This window comes from Conger conger, chromosome 7 (genome assembly GCF_963514075.1).
Source record: "Conger conger chromosome 7, fConCon1.1, whole genome shotgun sequence".
Lineage (NCBI taxonomy): Eukaryota > Metazoa > Chordata > Actinopteri > Anguilliformes > Congridae > Conger > Conger conger.
This window is the reverse complement of record NC_083766.1, coordinates 20,896,572-20,917,090: the sequence shown is the minus strand read 5'-3', so window position 1 is coordinate 20,917,090 and position 20,519 is coordinate 20,896,572. Positions and strand designations below refer to the sequence as shown.

Here is a 20,519-nt window from a genome sequence, read left to right as displayed (position 1 = left end):
AGGCTATAGGCCAAGCGTTTTCTCAGATGTAAGTGCTGGGCTAAGCAGCTAGTGTAAACCAGTTGCTTTTACTTATACTGCTTTTACTGCTTTTACTTTACTTATGCTTATACTTAGTCTCAGGCAAGTCGTCATTGTAATATGAAGACATTATGGGGAGAGCTGTAGTGACAAGGTAGTCTCTTCCGGATCCACATGACAGCATGTCCAGTTCCAGTTCCTTCACAGATTCGTTCACCAGTTCCAGTTCCAGTTCCTGCCCTGACTGGGTCCAACTCCGACTTACTGATTGCAGTTCCTTCACGGATTCGGTCCTTGCCACATTGTATTCATTTCATGGACTGTTTCGGTCACCCCCGATGGGAGAGGCTCAGAGAGCACGCCCCGCTCAAGCGGTTCAGTGCTGTCATTGGCTGCTAACGGCTAACTTTATTTACTGAGAGATGAACTAAAGGAACGAATCCAGCATTGGAAGTGAGTCAGTTCCTTTCGTTCACCAAAAGGATTGGTTCAAAAGGAAGGAATCGTTCACAAACGCACACACACACACACACACAAACACACACATTCACACAAACACATGCACACACTCACGTACCCACAAACTCATACACCCACACTTACATACATACACACCCACACACACACATAAGCTCTGTCATCATCACCATTATCATCACAGTATTACAATCACAGTTTAAAATGCACAGCCTTATGTTTTGCCGTTGTCAGTCATGTGACCAGGGACAGCGATATTGCAACCTGATCACATGAGCAGCTTGGTTCACCGGCTTGTGTTCAAATGCCCCCCCCCCCCTTTTTTTTGGTCACACTTTACAATAAGGTTCCAATAATTGGCATGAACTAATTCAGTTGTTAACTGACTATATACATCATTAATTTGTGTTAACATCAATAGTTAATGCCAAGTAATGAACCTTATTGTAAAAGTGTTCATGAATTCTGAACATTCATGTGTGAATCAATCTGTTTGTTTTTCCTCTTTCACATGCACATTTAAATTTCATGTGCAGTCCTCCTTAAGAGAGAGAGGGAGGTAGATGTCCGATCACATGATGTCTTTGTTGCTACAGCGCTGTGTGAAAGGTAAAGCGTGGTGCGTATGAGATGGTGGGCTGATTCTAAGGTGAGAATGAGGAAGTGGCTGAGTGCTCTGATATTTAAAACAGCGTCAGAACCACAGCTCTGCTAGAGCAGAGAGCGCAGCTACTCCAGAAGGATCGAAAGTCTGCTTTTGTATTTCAGGCAACATGCATCTCCTGATATCGCTCTCTGTCTGTCTTCTCTTGGCTGTGACTGCCGTGGCTCAAAAGCCTCATCCTTGCCGTAAGAAAATGGAGAGAAAATAGAGATTGTTCAGTAAAGTCTGTTGGGTTGCTGGACTCAATATTTAATTATTCTGATTTGTTATTCTATCAAATTAATTTGAATCAGTATGACATGAGTTTTATCAGAAGTTATGTTGAATATTTAACAGTATAATCAAGTATTACGACTCTTCATTTATTTTATTCAGTGTTTGTGTATACTGGAAAAAGTTATTTATATTGTCTAAACTATTCCTTTTGTTATGAATGATCTTCATCATCTTCTATCAAAACACTTCTGATGCACAACTTTTAGAATCTCCTCCTTTAATGGTCGGACGTGCCAGTGTGGTAAGTGTTTGGTTGGTATATAAGATTAATGATTAACGTAATTGCAGGCTTCTTTGGCTGTAAAAATGATTCAATTCTGAGGCAATGATTACACTGTATGCTGGTATGTCAGAAATGGAAACAATGGAACAATTAGAATTTTTATATTGTATAGAGTAAATTAACATACTATTCACCAACATATTGCTCTCTCTCTCTCTCTCTCTCTCTCTCTCTCTCTCTCTCTCTCTCTCTCTCTCTCTCTCTCTCTCTCTCTTTCTCTCTCTCAGATTTACCCCAAGGGGGAGACATATGTGTCTGAAAGATTTACCTATGATGCTCTGGGAAAGAGAATAAGGGTCAGGATGCAAGGGGTGGAGCACAACCACTCCTTCTATGAAGACGTGCTGATGCTCTTCCGAGAGGTAAACAGATGATAGATAGTAGATAGTAGTTAGAACATTCAAAGATTGTATTATTCCGTGGTGTTTAACATTCAGCTAAATGTACAACCATTTAATTAAATGTATGAAACATGTAGCTAATTATTTAATTACATGTATAAAAAGTTTAGTTATATGTATTAAATATGTATTTAATGTATGAAGCATTCAGCTAAATCATTAGTTAAATGTGATAAACATTTTTTTTCTCTCCCATTCTTCTCACAGAGTGTGGTGTATCAAATAAGCTACAGAAACAAAACCTGCACAAAGAAGCCCTTCAAAGTGCCCTTTCAGCCAATAGAAATCCCCCAGAATGCCACGTTCCAAGCCCAGATCATCCTTGGGAGCTCCTCTGGTCCTGGACTGGGGCTGCTGGTCAATAACTGGATGGGAGAAATTCCTGAACAGAAAGGTAAAGGAGATTATAAATATGGAGGAAAGGGGGAGGGGAGGGGAGGGGAGGGGAGGGGGGAACAGGGTTCGTCTTTTTTCACCGTTTGTCTTTGTGTCATCTTTATATTTCCCTCAGACAATGTTCTGTCTGCTGTGTATTTTATCCACAATAAACACTCAGTGAGCGCTTTACCTGTATTTATTACTTCTTTTTGAGACTTATTAAGTCTTGTGCTGCTGTACCCTATCAACTTAGGGGCTTGACATGTTGTGTTCTGCTCTTCTGCATACCACTGTTATAATGTGTGGTTATTTGCATTATTGTCACCTTCCTGTCTGCTTCAACCAGTCTGGCCTCTCTCCTCTGACCTCTCTCAATAACAAGGCGTTTCTGTCTCAAAGCTGCTGCTCACAGGATGTTTTTTGTTTCTCATACCTTTATCTGCAATCTCTAGAGACTGTTATGAGTGAAAATTCCAGGAAATCAGCGATTTATGAGTTACTCAAACCACCCTGTCTGACACCAACAATCATTCCACGGTTAAAGTCAGATTACATTTCTTCCCCACTCTGACATTTGGTCTGAAAAACAGCTGAACCTCTTGACCATGCCTGCATGCTTTTACACATATAGTTGCTGCCACATAATTGGCTGATTAGATATTTGCATTAAGAAGTTGGTGTACCTTGTAAAGTGGTCACTGATAGGCCTTTCACACCAGCAAGGCCCCGCCCGGTTCTGGTTCCCGAACCTAATTTTGAACCCGGCCGGCGTGTTCAGACCAAAAATAAATTGGTTCGGAAAAGTTGGTTCTCAGCTAGAACCAAAAAATAGTTTGTTTTTCCTGGTGAACTGTGACGTCATCAGTGAGCGTGTCATATTCCGCCTGCCTTGTGCATTGAGCAATGCCCTCTGTTGATGATGGAGGGCGGTGGAACTTTGGTTCTGCTTAAACTGGTATGGACGCGGGCTGGTTTGCAAGAAGGCACCAAGGTTCTGAGACTCCAGAACAGAATCAAAGCGAGAACCAGGACTGCGTCTGTCTGAAAGCTGTACATATGTAAAGCCCCTGAAAGCCATCAGTAAATGTAGCCCTCATCCTGGAGAGCTGCTCGCCTTAGATTCAGCAAACAATCTAAACTCAAAGTACCAGGTGAGGTGTGTTTACAATGTACTCATCACACGAGCTTGAATATTGATCAGTTTGACCTAAGCTGTTCTTTTAGAGAGGCACTTCAAAACCAGGGAATTGATCCTGTTTAGTCCAAAGGAAGAGTACCCCCTTCAGAATTTTGACAGAAGAACTGACATTTTTGCCACAAAAGAGTTTAAAAGGGAAATTTGATTGGACATAGATTTTTTAAATATATGTACATTCAGAGTACTTGCAGGGCTGTCTGTCATTTTGATCTATGTACCTGACAGCACAAACTCTGGCTTGAGGACCCATCAAATTTAACTGTTCCTTTAGAAAAAAAAAACTGTGAAATATACAGTATAATGTGCAGATGATGCAGATATCAAACTCACATTGTGTCTCTCCCTCTAGTAAAGTTCAGCACAACGTTCACAGAGTTTGGGTGCATCCCCGTCTCGACCCTTTACATCAGTGACAAGGACGGCTGGTTGATTTCAAGGTGAGTCACAGACAGCAAAAGTGCACCTGCTACATTACATTACACAAGACCTACCTGTACTTTTGGGAGTATATTATTCATCATAAATTATGTCATTCTGCAACCATCTGAAAGAAAAAACAAAAATGTCAGAATTACAGTGGCTTCAGAACCCCATCATGTTTTGCACACTTAATTGTGTTGTAGATTTAATTTAAATGGATAAAATTGCCTTTTTTTGCCAGACACTTCAGCAAATTAAAAATCCTAAAAACTCTTATTTACCTAGGAATTCAAACCCTTTGCTATAAGAGTTTAAATTGTAGTCAGGTGCATCCTGTTTGCTTTTATAATGCTTGAGATGTTTCTAGAATTTGATTGGAGTCCACCTGTGGTAAATGGAATTGATTGGACATAGTTTAGAAGGGCACACATCTCTGTATATAAGGTCCCACAATTCACACTGGATGTCAGAACAAAAACCAAGACATGAAGACCAAGCAGCTCTCTCATAGATCAGGGCAAGGGTATAAAAACATGTTTTGGTTTTATACTATGCAATGCAGATACAGTCCTTAAACCAAGTTTAAGCATTTGATCTGCATTGCCCTGATGAAGGCTTATATCAATCAGGTATTTTACTTCATTTGCTCTTCAAGAGTGGCTGAAACTCCCAACTTCATGCAGCTTGGTAGAACTGAAAGTTAGCACTGAACAAAGACACCATGTGATCTGATATCTACCTTCCTCTCTCTCTCAAGGAGGAAAGCACTTTAAATTAAAATGTGCATGTAAAAAAAGGATTAACCATCAGCAAATACCTTAACTGACTTTTTAATTCCAAAGGGAATTGGCAATAACTAATGTAGTAGTAAATTAATTAACAGAGCTGTACAGATGCCAATTCATGGAACCTTATTGTAAAGTTTTACCATGTTATTTGTTGTTTTGAGTAGCAAATGAGCTCAGTGTGTGATTCAGATTCTGTAGATGGCATACTGATCATGTCTGTTTGTTTCCAGTTTCTTTGACATTCTGGTCGGGATTGAAGACCCCCAGGACTTCATTCCTCCTGATTTCTGTGACACAACAAAACCAGTGGACAATGAGCAGGTGGTGACTGACTTCTTTGAAGCCCTTAAGAAGAATTCATTTTCCAACAATTGATTCAGTCAGTATACTGTACTGAAAATGTGGTTCTTTTTACGGTTGATCTAGAAGAGAATGTAATTATTTCTTGATTTTTTTTTTAATCTAGAGGAAAATGTTGGAGATGACCAATCACTGTTAATAATAATGATAAAACACTTCATTTCTGCTGTCTTATGAATATCAGAAAACTCAGAACATGTGAAACTTAGCTTGAGGGATGACTAATTTGATGCTTTTGGGTATGAACCTGTATGCCTTAATTACGCTGAAGGAGGGGTGAATTTTGAAACATTTCCCATGATCACTGTTCAAAAAAAGAGAAGTTAAATATCTGAAATGTCTTCTTTGATAAAAATCGCTGGTGGTGCCCTTACATTGATGATATTAGATTACATTACAAGCATTTAGTAACACCACATTATCCCATTACACTTTTACCTATTTCATTTACATATTAGTTTCTATTGCCAATGTTTTAAACCAGGTAAACTACAAGGGAATTGTAAGAAAATGTTTCAGAACAAAAGTATGCAATCAGTACTTGCAATCTGGACTCTATTGGCTAAACACTTCTATGACCATGTGTGCAATCTCACCTCGATCTGGGTAGTGGCTGAAAAGCTAAATTATCATAGCCTTTTTTCATTTTATCAAAACATGTGAAATACTCTCATACGTGATGTGCACTGACTTGTTGATGATATAGCTGCATGTTTGTTTTTTTTTTACAATTATGTGAAAATGTGATATATGCAAATACATACAATAAAAAAAACAATAATAACATCATGCATATAATTATTGTTACATTTTTGTGTGTGCTTTTTAGATGCATGAAGCTATGAATAACAATCATGGATTTTATAGAGTTAGGCTCTGATGAAGGCACACTTGGCCAACATGCATATGTGTCTACAGGCATATGGGAATCCCCAAAATACATTTGATAATTGATACACTTTCATTGGATCAAATTGTATTACTGTTTATTATGATACAGTTCCTACAGTTCACAGTCTTGACAGCAGCGTAATAGTTTTTTTCTTCGTTGTCATTGTTGTGATCACATGACCAGCTCTGTTCCAGCATCCAGCTTTCTTCTCTACCCCATCTTGTGAGCCAAAACTGAGAGGAACCGCTTCAAGCCCCGGCAATTTATCCTCCATGCCTTTAGTCAACATAAAGGCAAAGCATTTTAATTAAAAAATGGTTGTTATGTCACAGGACCAATGGAATTTTTTGCATTCACAAGGTCGAGTTAAATCGAGTTCAGTCCTCTTTAAGAGAGCGCACCGCGTGACAGATATTGGCTGTTGGTTGTTATCAGTTTCGATAGCGCTGCGTAAAACGTGTAGCGTACGGTCTGATACAGTGAGCTGGTTATAAGGCGCGTATCAGGAAGTGGCTTAGTGCTCTGATATTTTAAACTGCGACAGAATCACGGCACTGCTAGCACCTAGAGCACAGCTGCTCGAAATTTGCCGTTATTTCAGGCAACATGCATCTTCTGATTCCGTTCTCTGTCTGCCTTGTCTTGGCTGCGACTGCCGTAGGTCAAAAGCCACATCCTTGCGGTAAGAACTCAATATTAAATTATTCTGACTAGTCATGCTAACATATTAATTTGTGTCAATATGACATCAGTTTTATAATAAGTGATGTTGAATATTTAACAGTATAATTAAGTATTACCACTATTCATTTATTTAATTCAGTGATTGTGTATACTGGGAAAATGTGATTTATCTAAGTTATTTATATTGTCTAAACTGTTTATTTTGTTCTGAATGATCTTCATCATATTCCATAACAACTTTTAGAATCTCCACCTTTAATGGTCGGACGTGCCAGTGTGGTAAGTGTTTGGTTGGTATATAAGATTAATGATTAACATAATTGCAGGCTTCTTTGGCTGTAAAAATGATTCAATTCTGAGGCAATGATTACACTGTATGCTGTCATGTCAGAAATCTTGAGCTTAATCAACAAAAAACAATGGAACAATTTGAATTTTTATATGGTATAGAGTAAATTAACAAAGTATTCACCAACATATTGCTCTCTCTCTCTCTCTCTCTCTCTCTCTCTCTCTCTCTCTCTCACTCTCAGATATACCCAAAGAGGGAGGCGCTTGTGTATGAAAGAGTTACCTATGATGCTCTGGGAAAGAGAATAAGGCTTAGGGCACAAGGGGTGGAGCACAACCAATCGTTCTACGAAGATGTGCTGATGCTCTTTCGAGAGGTAAGCAGATGTTAGATAGATAGTTGCTGAACTATCAAAAGATTTAGGTTGCAAAATGTGACATAAATGCTATAATTTTAGCATGACTTTTTCCCACATTTAATCAAAATATTCCTTTTTCTCATTTACACAAAATCCAAAGCTGATCTGGAAGTAATGTCTTATTTATTCACATGAAAGTTTCACTGTTTGGAACATGGTGAGCTAACTTGGTGTTCGGAACACGGTGAGTTTACATTACTCCAGCACATTGGATTAACATTCTACTTGCCAAATGCCAATAATGTACTTGAAAACACAATGGCAAAAATGAATGTGATATCCGACAGTCTCGGAGTACAGATGTTGCTGTATTATGCCGATCACCTGTTGCGTGTTTTTATTTATTTTTGGCAACCTCCAAGTAACACACCCTCATGCTATGAAAGTAGTGTTATTAAATGTGGTTATATGCTCCTAGATGCAAAGCAAAACATGCAGGTGCATTTGTATGAATATTCGAGCCGGTGTTGGAATTAGTGTCTATTTGGGTTAGCGGAGGCCTTTTTCGGCAATATGAAGCAAGACAGCAGTTTTAAACTGTAGACTAGGCCTGGTAATCCTGGCAGTTGCTTTATTTTAATTTTAGTTGTAGACTGCTAATTTCTGTATTTAATGAATTATGGCAAATGGCCATTTGTTAAAAAGGTTTAATTTGGTCAATATATCTTTTTTCTTCTTTTTTTTGCCACTGATGGGGTGGCGGGATGGTTGATATGATATATGATGTGTATAACTGAAGCTCCTGATGTCAGGTTCTGTGTTTTTGTAACTTTATTATTTTTCATATTCATGTCTGTTTTCCGTTTACATTCATTATTCATTGCACTCGTCTTCCCCTGTGATGTCTGCGTCTTTATGTAGTTCTGAGCTCAAGTCACTTCCCTGTATATCTACTAATCCTGACTAACATAAGATTTTTTACAGTACTAATTATATTAACAAACTAATATGTTTGTCTAACGAACTAACTAACATTCATTAGTTTTGGGTATTTATCGTCTAATCACGTAACTAACAAATGAACATTCTCCCTATTTCTGCACTGCTCTGTAGCTCCACCTCCCTGTTCTATCTCTGATTGTCTGCTTTAATTCCGCGTAGTGTTCGCACCTGTTCTCTTCTATCACTACATCCATTAAGTCTGTGCAATTGCCTACTCCCTAATCCAGAGCCGTTTGTATTACATGTGTCTGTGAATCCAGTCCTCCGTCTTCGTTCCTCCCTTGTTATTGTATTATTACCTTTCATGTGTCTCACCTGATGTCTATTTGTTAGACCACCCTATATTCTCCTCTCCCCAGTTCTAGCCTTTTGTACCCCTTGCCTTCATTCCTGTGATTCTGTCTTATCTTATCTGATTTTGGATTTCTTGTTTTTGATCTCTATCTGGCTTTGGACTTTTTGTTTTTGGATTATGTTTTTTGTGTGCCTTTGTCTGTGTCGACTGCCTTCCTGTTCTTGAACTCTGCCTGTTATCTGACCACTCTTCTGCGTTCCCGTCTGCCTGGATTTTTGACCATAGCCTGTTTCTGGATTGTGTTTTGGATCTGCCCTGTGTTCATTAAAGCCTGCTTTTTTTCACCTTCTCCCCGAGTCTGCTCTTGGTTCCTCTGTCCCACAAACCTGACAACTGACCTGTATCTACCTGATCGTATGCATTCCACTCTTTCACACAACTGGCTGATTAGATAATCTCATGAATAAGTAGGTGTGATAAAGTAAGTGTTCCTATTAAAGTGCTCGGTGAGTGTATAATTGAATGTATAAAACTTTTGGCTAAATGTATTGCATATTTACTAAATGTACGGAACATCAAAAGATTTCGCTTTTTTCTCTCCCATTCTCCTCACAGGGTGTGGTGTATCAAATCTCCTACAAAAACCAAACCTGCACAAAGAAGCCCATGGACATGCCCTTTCAGCCAATAGAAATCCCCCAGGATGCCACGCTCCAGTCCCAGATCATCCTTGGGAGCTCCTCTGGTCCTGGACAGGGGCTGCTGGTCAATAACTGGATGGGAGAATTTCCTGGACAGAAAGGTAAAGGAGATTATAAATATGGAGGGGAATGTCTCTGTGTCATCTTCATATTTCCCACAGACTCTGTTCTGTATATTGTGCATTTTATCCAAAATATACACTCAGTGAGCACTTTTATTCTAGAGACTGTGAACATCCCAGGAGATCAGCAGTTTGCAAGATTCTCAGACCACTCTGACACCAACAATCATTCTACAGTCAATTTCACTTAGATCACATTTCTTCTCCATTCTGACATTTGGTCTGAAAAACAGCTGAACCTTTTGACCATGTCTGCATGATTTTACGCATTTAGGTGCTGCAATATGACTGCTGATTAGATATTTGTATTAACAAGTTGGTGTACTGGTCTACCTTATGAAGTGGTCAAGGCCCCTAAAAGCCATCAGTTAATGTAGGGGTCAACAGCACTCACATGTTCTAACTGACATTTTTTTAATAGGATATTGATATTTTAATATTTTAACATTCAGAGTACTTTCAGGGTGTCTGTCATTTTGATATATGTACTCGGGCTTGAGGACCTACAAATTGAACTGTTGTTTTAGAAAATCTTTGAAATATACAGTATAATGTGAATATGATGCAGAGATCAAACTCACACTGTGTCTCTCCCTCTAGTAAAGTACTACATGATGTTCACGGAGTTTGGGTGCATCCCTGTCTCGACCCTTTACACCAGTCACGAGGCCGGCTTGATTTTATTAAGGTGAGTCGATAACAGCAAAAGTGCACCTGCTACATTACATTACACAAGACCTACCTGCATGTGTGGCCAAGTTTAGTTGCGAAGGAATGGAAACTTAGCAATATAAATTCTATGACAATTTGGAGACGTTGTATGTTATTCGTCAAAACTTTTGTCATTCTGCACCTATCTGAATACAAAAACAAAAATGTCAGAATTACAACGTATTTGTTACATGATATTTATACACAAGCAAACCACAGGATGAACTTATAATTAGTTAACCATCAGCAAATACCTTAACTGACTTCTTCATTCCAAAAGGAATTGGCAGTAACTAATGTAGTGGTTAAGAGGAATTAATGATGTACAAATTAACAGCTGTAGAGATGAACTTCTCAGTAGTAGTTAGTTAACAACTACATTAGTTCATGCCAATTCATGGAACCTTATTGTAAAGTTTTACCATGTTACTCGTTCTTGAGTAGCAAATCGCAGTGTGTGACTGATTCTGTAGATGGCTTACAAGTCTGATCGTATCTGTTTGTCCCCAGTTTCTTTGACATTGTGATCGGGATTGAGGACCCCCAGGACTTCATTCCTCCTGATTTCTGCGAAACAAGACGAGTGGACAATGAACTGGTGGTGACTGACTTCTTTGAAGCCCTTAAAAAGAATTAACAATAGGAGAAAACTTAATGATCTCAGTTGAAATGCCTGTGCATTTTTCCAACAATTGATTCACAGTCAGTATACTGTACTGAATATGTGTCTCGTTTACACTGATCACTGTTACAGTTTTTACAATCACTTTGACACATTTCAGAATCTTGAGATCATTTTTCAAAACTGTAGACACTTTTTTCAATTGCTTGGATACGATATACATAAATAAAAAATATTTTTTTCACTGAACCAAATCACAATGACACAACAACGTTCAAAGTATTAGCATTTCAAAATGAAATACACACATTACATTTGAAAATACTGTCTTTTCATTCATTACAATGCATCTAAATACCAATGTATCCAACTACTTAAAATGATAAATAACTGACATAAGGTATAGTTTTATGGAAACAGATTACTTGTAACAACATTCCATGTTTAGATCAGGAATGTTTTAGGATAAATTAATTGATTGACACCAATTAATTTGGATCAGGATCAATTTTACCACATTATCATTCAATGTAATATTGCATCACCATCCTTTTTCACAAGGGTTTTCAACCTTTATTGACATGCACGTTTGAGCTGGTGGTCAAATGACTGATGATTGATTTTACATAAAAGCTGGAGTAAGGATGTGTATCCACTGCAACAACATAGCGACAACATGGAGCAGTCAGATGGTCCATGTTAGAATAGAGATCAAGCAGTGAGAGGAGGAGGAAGAGGAGGTGGAGGTGGGCAACGGAATGGCGGAATGACGAGTACAGCAAAGAGGTGGCCTTGTTTCTCATTTCTTGTCTTAGAGGTGGTAGAGGAGTGTATTTCACTGCAGTTCAGGATTTCCCCCCCACTTTTTACCTATAATTTTGTTGCTATGATTATAGTTTTTTACAATTGCTAAAAATTCACTTTTTTAAAACTCTTCATACAACTCTGCACCAGCATGCTGCTTGGCAGTTCATTTAATTCTGAAAATGCATCAAAACTACCAACCACTGCAAACATGTCTCAAAGGAAAAGCACCAGCACGACAATTTTTGCTGTCAATCGTAGAACAATGATCTAAAAAACACTAACAACCAGTGGCATTACAGTAGACACACTATTTTCTGTCAGTGATTTTCAAATTGGACTGGTTTTTTATAAAAGCAATGAAAAAATAATTAATTTTGGTCCACATACAGTGCTCTTGTGCTAACTGTGAAGAGATTCTACTCTCTCCCTTTATTTAGAACCACAATAAGGACCATATTGAAACATGTTTCAAGTATTTTTTCCTGCTATAGTAAAGTATTTTAAAAGAACTAAACAGTGAAGCTATAGGTATCTTTTGTGTGGGCTATCTAAACAAATGTTCCTATAGTACTTCATGAAAGAACATGTGAAACTTTGCCGTGGTTAAATTATTTTTGGAGGTCATAAACTGCCTTGTTCATTATATACCTGTATATTATTTTGTACACTTATGTGTTTATGTGAAATACATTTACGTTTACATTTTTGTCATTTGGCAGATGTATGTATTTGCATATTGCATATAATAAAAAACTATAAATAACATAATTCCTATAATTATTGTTAAATGTTTTGTGTGCTTTTTAGATGCATGAAGCTATGCATAACAAGGATGGATTTGCTTTGTTGAGTTTGGCTCTGATTAAGGCACACTTGGCCAACATGCATTATGTCTATAGGCATGTGGGAGTTACATATATTTTTCTTTACTTTGTTTAGCATTGTTTGTTCAAAGTATATAATTTGAACAATTATTCATATCATAAGTGTTACTGATGTATTATACTGTAGCTCCATAAAACATTCATATATTTGCAGTAGGAATTGATACCACAATTTTGCTCCTTCCCAGGAAATAACATGTAAAGAGTTTTCACTTGGTCAGCCAGTGGAGTACAGGCCTGCCCTGTATAACCAGGTTTCTGTACATATATCTTCCCATTGGGGAGGTTTCTGTTTGTTTGTTTGTTTGTTTGTGGCAAATAAAATTGAATTGAATTGAACTAAAAATAAAAACATTATTTTAATAGTTAACTTTGAAATTAAGTCATTTGTCATATTCATGGCGTTTCAAAAAAGTTTTTTCCCCAAAATACATTTGATAACTCGTCACACTTTCATTGTAACTGTATTATTGTTTATTATGATACAGTTCCTATAGTTCACAGTCTTGACAGCAGCGCAATAGTTTTTTTTTCTTCGTTGTCATTGTTGTGATCACATGACCAGCTCTGTTCCAGTATCCAGCTCCAGGGCACGTTTCGTCTCTCCCCCATCTTGTGTGCCAAAACTCAGAGGAACCGCTTCAAGCCCCGGCAATTTATCCTCCATGCTTGTAGCCAAAATAAAGGCAAAGCTTTTTCATTTTAATTAATTAATTAGTGTCACAGGACCACAAAAGACACAAAATGTGCATTCATTGATTCATCTGTGCCTTCTTTACATTCACAAGCTCGAGTTAAATCGAGTTCAGTCCTCCTTAAGAGAGAGCACACCGCGTGACAGATATTGGCTGTTGGTTGCTATCGGTTGCGATAATGCTGCGTAAAACATGTAGCGTACGGTATGAGAAAGTGGGCGTATGAGGAAGTGGCTTAGTGCTCTGATATTTAAAACGGCGTCAGAATCACGGCTCTGCTAGCTCCAAGAGCACAGCTACTCCAGAAGGATCGAAAGTTGCCATTATTTCAGGCAACATGCATGTCCCGATATCGCTCTCTGTCTGTTTTGTCTTGGCTGCGACTGTCGTGGCTCAAAAGCCTCATCCTTGCAGTAAGAAAAGAGAGAGAGAGAGAGAGAGGGTGGAAAACAGATTGTTTACTAAAGTCTGTTGGGTTGCTGGACTCAATATTAAATTATTCACATTATTTATTCTAACAAATTCATTTGTATCAGTATGACTTCAGTTTTAAAAGAAGTGATGTTGACTATTTATTTAATTCAGTGATTGTACGTACTGGAAAAATGTGATTTATCAAAGTTATATATATAATCTAAACTGTTTCTTTTGTTCTGAATGATCTTCATCATCTTCTATCAAAACGCTTCTGATGCACAACTTTTAGAATCTCCACCTTTAATGGTTGGACGTCTCAGCTTGGTGAGTGTTTGGTTGGTATATCAGATTAATAATTAACATAGAGCCAGCCTTCTTTGGCTGTAATAAATCTAATTTCAGCTGCCACAACACATTTCTTTTCCCTTAATGCAGGAAAAAAATCATTCAATTCTGAACCAATGGAAAAATGCTGTCATTTCACAAATCTTGAGCTTAATCAACAATAAAACAATATAACTATTTGAATTTGTGTATGGTATAGAGTAAATTAAAATAAACTATTCACCAACAATCTCTCTCTCAAACACTATCTATCAATCTCTCTCTCTTTCTCTCCCTCTCTACCTCTCACTCTCTCAGATTTATCCCAAGGGGGAGATGTTTGTGTATGAAAGATTTACCTATGATGCTCTGGGAAAGAGGATAAGGCTTAGGGCACAAGGGGTGGAGCACAACCACTCCTTCTATGAAGACTTGCTGATGCTCTTCAGAGAGGTAAGCAGATGATAGATAGTAGATAGTAGTTAGAACATTCAAAGATATGAGGTGCCAAATGTGACATAAATGCTATTATTTTAGCATGCCTTTTTCCCCACATTTAATCAAAATATTAATTTTTCTCCCATTTAAAAAAATATTTTTTCATTTGTCATTTTCATTTGATGTGTTACATGTTACATGTGCTTTCCCAAATTTTATATATAGGCTAAATATTGTATTATATTATAGATAGGAATTAGCGTTTATCTGCCTCTTTGGGTTAGCGGAGGCCTTTTTCGGCAATATGAAGCAAGACGGCAGTTTTAAACTGTAAACTAGGCCTGGTAATCCTGGTAGTTGCTTTATTTTATTTTTAGTTGTAGGCTGCTAATTTCTTTATTTAATTTATTATGGCAAATGGCCATTTGTTAAAAATGTTTAATTCAGTCAATAAATCTTTTTTTTCTTTTGATGGGGTGGCAAGATGGTTGATATGATGATGATGTGTAACCGATGCTCCTGACCCATATCTACCTAATTGCATGCATTGCACTGCTGCCTCACAATTGGCTGATTAGATAATCGCATTAATAAGCAGGTGTAATAAAGTAAAAATGTTCCGAATAAAGTGCTTAGTGAGTGTAAAATTTAATGCATGGAACATTTAAATGTTTAGCTTTTTTCTTTTCCATTCTCCTTACAGGGTGTGGTGTATCAAATCTCCTACAAAAACCAAACCTGCACAAAGAAGCCCATGGACATGCCCTTTCAGCCAATAGAAATCCCCCAGGATGCCACGCTCCAGTCCCAGATCATCCTTGGGAGCTCCTCTGGTCCTGGACAGGGGCTGCTGGTCAATAACTGGATGGGAGAAATTCCTGAACAGAAAGGTAAAGGAGATTATAAATATGGAGGGGAATGTCTCTGTGTCATCTTTATATTTCCCACAGACACTGTTCTGTATATTGTGCATTTTCTCCAAAATATACACTCAGTGAGCACTTTTATTCTGGAGACTGTCATGTGTGAAAATCCCAGAAGATCAGCAGTTTGCAAGATTCTCAAACCACTCTGACACCAACAATCATTCTACAGTTAATTTCACTTAGATCACATTTCTTCTCCAGTCTGACATTTGGTCTGAACAGCTGACCCTTCACCATGTCTGCATGCTTTTAGTAATTTAGTTGCTACCACATGATTGGCTGATTAGATATTTGTATTATCAAGTTGGTGCACAGGTCTACCTTATAAAGAGGTCAATGTGCCTGAAAGTCATCAGTTAATGTTGGGGTGAACAGCATCCTGAAGAGCTGCTCACATTAGATTCAGCAAACAATCTAAACTCAAGGTACCAGGTGATGTGTGTTTACAATGTACTCAACGCACTGGCTTGAATATCGATCAGTCTTCTTCTAGAGAGACACTTCAAAACCGAGGGAATTGTTTAGTACCCCCTTCAGAAGGTTCAGGTTCTAACTGACATTTTTGACACAAGAGTTCATTGGGAAATTTGATAGGATATTGACATTTTAATATTACTTACATTTTAATAGTACTTTTAGGGTGTCTGTCATTTTGATCTATGGATAACTGCCCTGCATCATGCTGCCTTTGCTGGTATAAGGGGAAAATGCATGTCTGATGTGAATTTGTTGTGGAGATCAAACTGGACTCAAGGGACCAGGGGCCTGTTCCACAAAGCAGTATTCCTGAGTTACCCAGATAACTGAGCAACGTAAAACCTGGAAGAAGTCATTTTCCATATTCTACATTTGGATGGAAGGTGGCACGGATGGTGCAGTGGGTAGCACTGCCGCCTCACAGCAAGGAGGTCCTGGGTTTGAATCCCCGTCGGCCGGGGCCTCTCTGTGTGGAGTTTGCATGTTCTCCCTGTGTTTGCGTGGGTTTCCTCTGGGTACTCTGGTTTCCTCCCACAGTCCAAAGACATGCAGGTTAGGCTGATTTGGGAGTCTAAATTGCCCATAGGTATGAGTGTGTGAATGTGTGAGTGAATGGTATGTGTGCCCTGCGATGGACTGGCAACCTGTCCAGGGTGTATTCCTGCCTTTCGGCCAATGTATGCTAGGATAGGCTCCAGCCCCCCTGCGACCCTGTTCAGGATAAGCGGGTTAGGATAATGTATGTATGTATGTAGATTTGGATGGAATCTGGGCTATGTTATTATCTTGATAACTCAGTGATTCTGCTTTGTAGATCAGGCCCCAGGTGAGATGTGTAAATGACAGTATGTAAATAACAATGCAAACTCTGGCTTGAGGACCTATGAAATTGAACTGTTTTCAGAAAAAAGAACTGTGAAATAGACAGTATAATGTGCGTATGATGCAGAGGTCAAATTCACACTGTGTCTCTCCCTCTAGCAAAGTTCTACACAACGTTCACGGAGTTTGGGTGCCTCCCCCTCTCAAGCCTTTACACCACCGATGAGACCGGATGGATTTTATCAAGGTGAGTCACTGGACAGTAAACTACATTCGTTAATGCCAATTCATGGAACCTTATTGTAAAGTTTTACTCTGTTATTTGTTTTGTCTTGAGTAGCACATCACAGTGTGTAACTCTGATTCTGTAGATGGCATACAAGTCTGATCATATCTGTTTGTCCCCAGTTTCTTTGACATTCTGATCGGGATTGACGACCCCCAGGACTTCATTCCTCCTGATTTCTGTGACACAACAAAACCAGTGGACAATGAACTGGTGGTGACTGACTTCTTTGAAGCCCTTAAAAATAATTAACAATGGGAGAAAATGAAATAGTCTCAGTTAAATGCCTGTGAATTTATTCACAGTTAGTATACTGAATGTGTGCTTCTTTTTACAGTTGATCTAGCAGAGAATGTCATTATTATATTGATTTTGTTTAATCTAGTCTCGTGAATATTACACAACTCAGAACATGTGAAGCTTGAGGGATGACTAATTTGGTGTTTTGGGTATAAACCTGTATGCTTTAATTATGCTGAAGGGGTGAATTCTGAAACAATTCCCATGGTTACTGTACAGAAAAAGAGGAGTTAAATACCTGAAATGTCTTCTTTGATAAAATTGCTGGTAGTGCCCTTACATTGATGATATTACATTACATTACAAGCATTTAGTAACACCACATTATCCACGTACACTTTTTACCTATTTAACTTACATATTAGTTTCCATTGCCAATGTTTTAAATCAGGTAAACTACAGGAAAATTTTAACATAATGTTTCAGAACAAAACTATGCAATCAGTACTTGCAATCTGGGCTGCGTTTCCCGAAGCCTTCTTAACGCTTTGTCGTTCCTAAGTTATACCTTAAGCTCTACCTTAACATCTCAGTGTGTTTCCCAAAACGTTCTTAGTTAAGTATACCTTCTGTACGTCCTACTTTCGTAAGGTTGGTCTGGACCACTCTTAGCTATACCTTAGCGATGTTGTCAGCTAGTGGCCACCACTGGCAAGTCTCTGATATCAGCTGTTGCTCTTAGTTAGCGACATGTCAATCTGTTAAGCAATATGGACACTAATAATTCTACCATTGCAGTTGGCTAATACTATTACTAAAATACCACATTCATGGGACTGTTTTCGTGTAAATAATAAAATTCTACATTACGAAGGATGGATGTTGCACTTTATTGAACATGTTGCCCAATAGCCTTTTAAATGATATTTATAAACTGGCGATTTCCCACTCCCTCTGTGTTCTGGAGCGATGTATAACCATAGTTATTTATTTGTTTTATTGGACACCGTCGTCCTAAAACTGGAAAATAATGTTTCTTTATTCAGCGCCACGTCTTCGGTCAATATTTCAATTTCGTTTGCTTTTTTTTTGGCCATAGCTTATGTTCTTTTCATGTTGGTGTGTTTTGCTTGTTGGTGCGCTTTTTTGAAGGTCAGCTAATCAGAGAAAACAGTGAATTACACAGGTCATGTGATGGCGCTTCTGGCAAATGAACCGTGATTGCAAAGTCATTTAAGGCACCTGACAAAGATATGAAAATAATGTAAATAAAAAATTGCATGCCAAAGAAGGCATAATGCTAGGTGGCGTAGCTGGAGGTGTGATACCAGAATCTGATATCACAGACCGTATGTATAATTTGGTGAAACAGAGTATATATATATATATTTTTTTTTTAATTCTATTTTTAATTCTATTAATAAGTTCCCACCAGTTGTGATAAATGCATCATTTTTAAGTAATCCTGCAGTGTTTTATTAATAAAGAACACTACTTTCTCTCATAACGCAGTCATCAAGCAGTCGCTGCATGGAGTGAATAATCGATCTTAGAAAGGTTGATGGGCCTAGTAACGTCGCATGTAGAAGCTATCCCTTAAGCAACCTCCTAAGGGATAGTTTGGGGAACACGCCGAGAAAAGTAAACAGCTTTAGTAAGGTATACCTTTCGAGTGTTCGTAAAACGCTAAGAGACACCGTTATCGGGAAACGCGGCCCTGGACTCGATTGGCTAAACAGTTCTATGACCATGTGCACAATCTCAGCTCAATCAGGGTAGAGGGCATGTGACTGAAAAGCAAAAATATTATTGGAGGTAAACATTTTTCCCCACCTACCTTGGTTGAATTAAATTGACCAGCCAATTTATCAAGACGTGTGAAATGCTACCATATGTGATGTGAACTGCCTTGTTCATGATATAGCTGCATATGTATTTTTAATTTTTTTTACAATTCTGTACTAATGTGAAATATTCAAATACACACAATAAAAAAACTATATAACAGCATTGTTTTGTTTTTTTTGTTTTTTTGCTTTTTAGATGCATGCTTTATGTCTGCAGGCATATGAGAATTACTTGTATTTTCCCAAACTTGCAGAAATGGCTAAATTCATCCCTGAAAACACTAAATACACATCAGATGTCATTCAAAACGAAATAATTGAAACCCTTGCCAAAATGGTTTTAAAAGGTATCAGGGCCAAATATGAAGAAGCTGGCACCAGGGATCTCTGTAACATTGAGAACTCATCAATAATAATACGTTTTCGTCTCTAGTTCATCATACAAATGCTCATCATAAAATCATCATAAAATCTAAATCTAAATTTAACAGTTTCATTATGTTTTTTTTTTTTTTTTTTCACGGACACCCTTGTTTCACCAGGAAGTCCCATTGGGATGCGAGATCTCTTTTACAACAGAGACCTGGCCGAGACAACAGCAGCAATAAAACATACAGTACATGACACCACCAACACCAAAAACATAGAGTACATACATACCCTATTTAGGAAAAGCAACATGTTTGCCCGCCCAAATAATCGAAATGCGCACCCAAATATGATATCGTAGTAACACCTCTGCACCATTAATTCGGTGAGCGCCCGTTATCTGTCGAATGAAATACCAGTGGGGGCCTTTCAGAGCCAGAGTGTGGCCTCTCGCTCCGCCTCTTCCTCTCCGTCTGATATTTAAAACGCCGTCAAAAACACGGGTCTGCTATAGAAGAGAGCACAGCTACTCCCGAAGGATCGGAAGTCTGCTTCTGTATTTCAGGCAACATGCATCTCCTGATATTGCTCTCTGTCTGTCTTGTCTTGGCTGTCACTGCCGTCGCTCAAAAGCCTCATCCTTGCAGTAAGAAAATGGAGAGAGAGAGAGAGAGAGAGAGAGAGAGAGAGAGAGAGAGAGAGAGAGAGAGAGAGAGAGAGAGAGAGCGACATACAGTTGATTAGACTAAACGGAAGACAATCCATCCTGGAGAGAGGGTGGAAAATAGAAATTGTTTACTAAAGTCTGTAGCGTTGCTGGACTCAATATTACATTATTGTCTTGAGTTACTTTTAACAAATTAATTTGTATCAACATTATACCAGTTTTATAGTAAGTGATGTTGAATATTTAACAGTATAATTAAGTATTACCACTATTCATTTCTTTAATTCTGTGATTATGAATACTGGGAAAATGTGATTTATCTAAGTTATTTATATTCTCTAAACTATTCCTCTTGTTATGAATGATCTTCATCAT

The 20,519-nt window shown here is 38.1% G+C and overlaps 4 protein-coding genes across 5 annotated transcripts in view; all 4 read left to right on the top strand.

The window, feature by feature from the left end:
* The first annotated feature begins 1,124 nt into the window (after positions 1-1,124).
* Positions 1,125-6,064, top strand: LOC133133131 (ependymin-like). Its single transcript, XM_061249154.1, has 6 exons — positions 1,125-1,347; positions 1,645-1,679; positions 1,949-2,083; positions 2,330-2,516; positions 4,048-4,135; positions 5,137-6,064. The coding sequence occupies exons 1-6, from the start codon at positions 1,272-1,274 to the stop codon at positions 5,279-5,281; spliced, it is 666 nt and encodes a 221-aa protein (XP_061105138.1). The 5' UTR covers positions 1,125-1,271; the 3' UTR covers positions 5,282-6,064.
* A 537-nt stretch (positions 6,065-6,601) lies between these two features.
* Positions 6,602-12,520, top strand: LOC133132768 (ependymin-like). Its single transcript, XM_061248471.1, has 6 exons — positions 6,602-6,840; positions 7,087-7,121; positions 7,376-7,510; positions 9,405-9,591; positions 10,213-10,300; positions 10,834-12,520. The coding sequence occupies exons 1-6, from the start codon at positions 6,765-6,767 to the stop codon at positions 10,958-10,960; spliced, it is 648 nt and encodes a 215-aa protein (XP_061104455.1). The 5' UTR covers positions 6,602-6,764; the 3' UTR covers positions 10,961-12,520.
* Positions 12,521-13,561: 1,041 nt separating this feature from the next.
* Positions 13,562-19,271, top strand: LOC133133076 (ependymin-like). The gene is made up of 6 exons (XM_061249050.1): positions 13,562-13,744; positions 14,038-14,072; positions 14,391-14,525; positions 15,214-15,400; positions 16,895-16,982; positions 17,144-19,271. The coding sequence occupies exons 1-6, from the start codon at positions 13,669-13,671 to the stop codon at positions 17,271-17,273; spliced, it is 651 nt and encodes a 216-aa protein (XP_061105034.1). The 5' UTR covers positions 13,562-13,668; the 3' UTR covers positions 17,274-19,271.
* A 726-nt stretch (positions 19,272-19,997) lies between these two features.
* Positions 19,998-20,519, top strand: part of LOC133134008 (ependymin-like) — a 3,776-nt gene continuing 3,254 nt past the window's right edge. The window contains exon 1 of one of the 2 annotated variants that reach the window (XM_061250356.1): positions 19,998-20,123. In XM_061250356.1, coding sequence (XP_061106340.1) covers positions 20,048-20,123 — 76 coding nt within the window. In that variant the 5' untranslated portion in view covers positions 19,998-20,047. Of the gene's footprint in view, positions 20,124-20,324; positions 20,370-20,519 lie in introns of those variants that run through there. The other variant, XM_061250358.1, reaches the window with a different exon arrangement.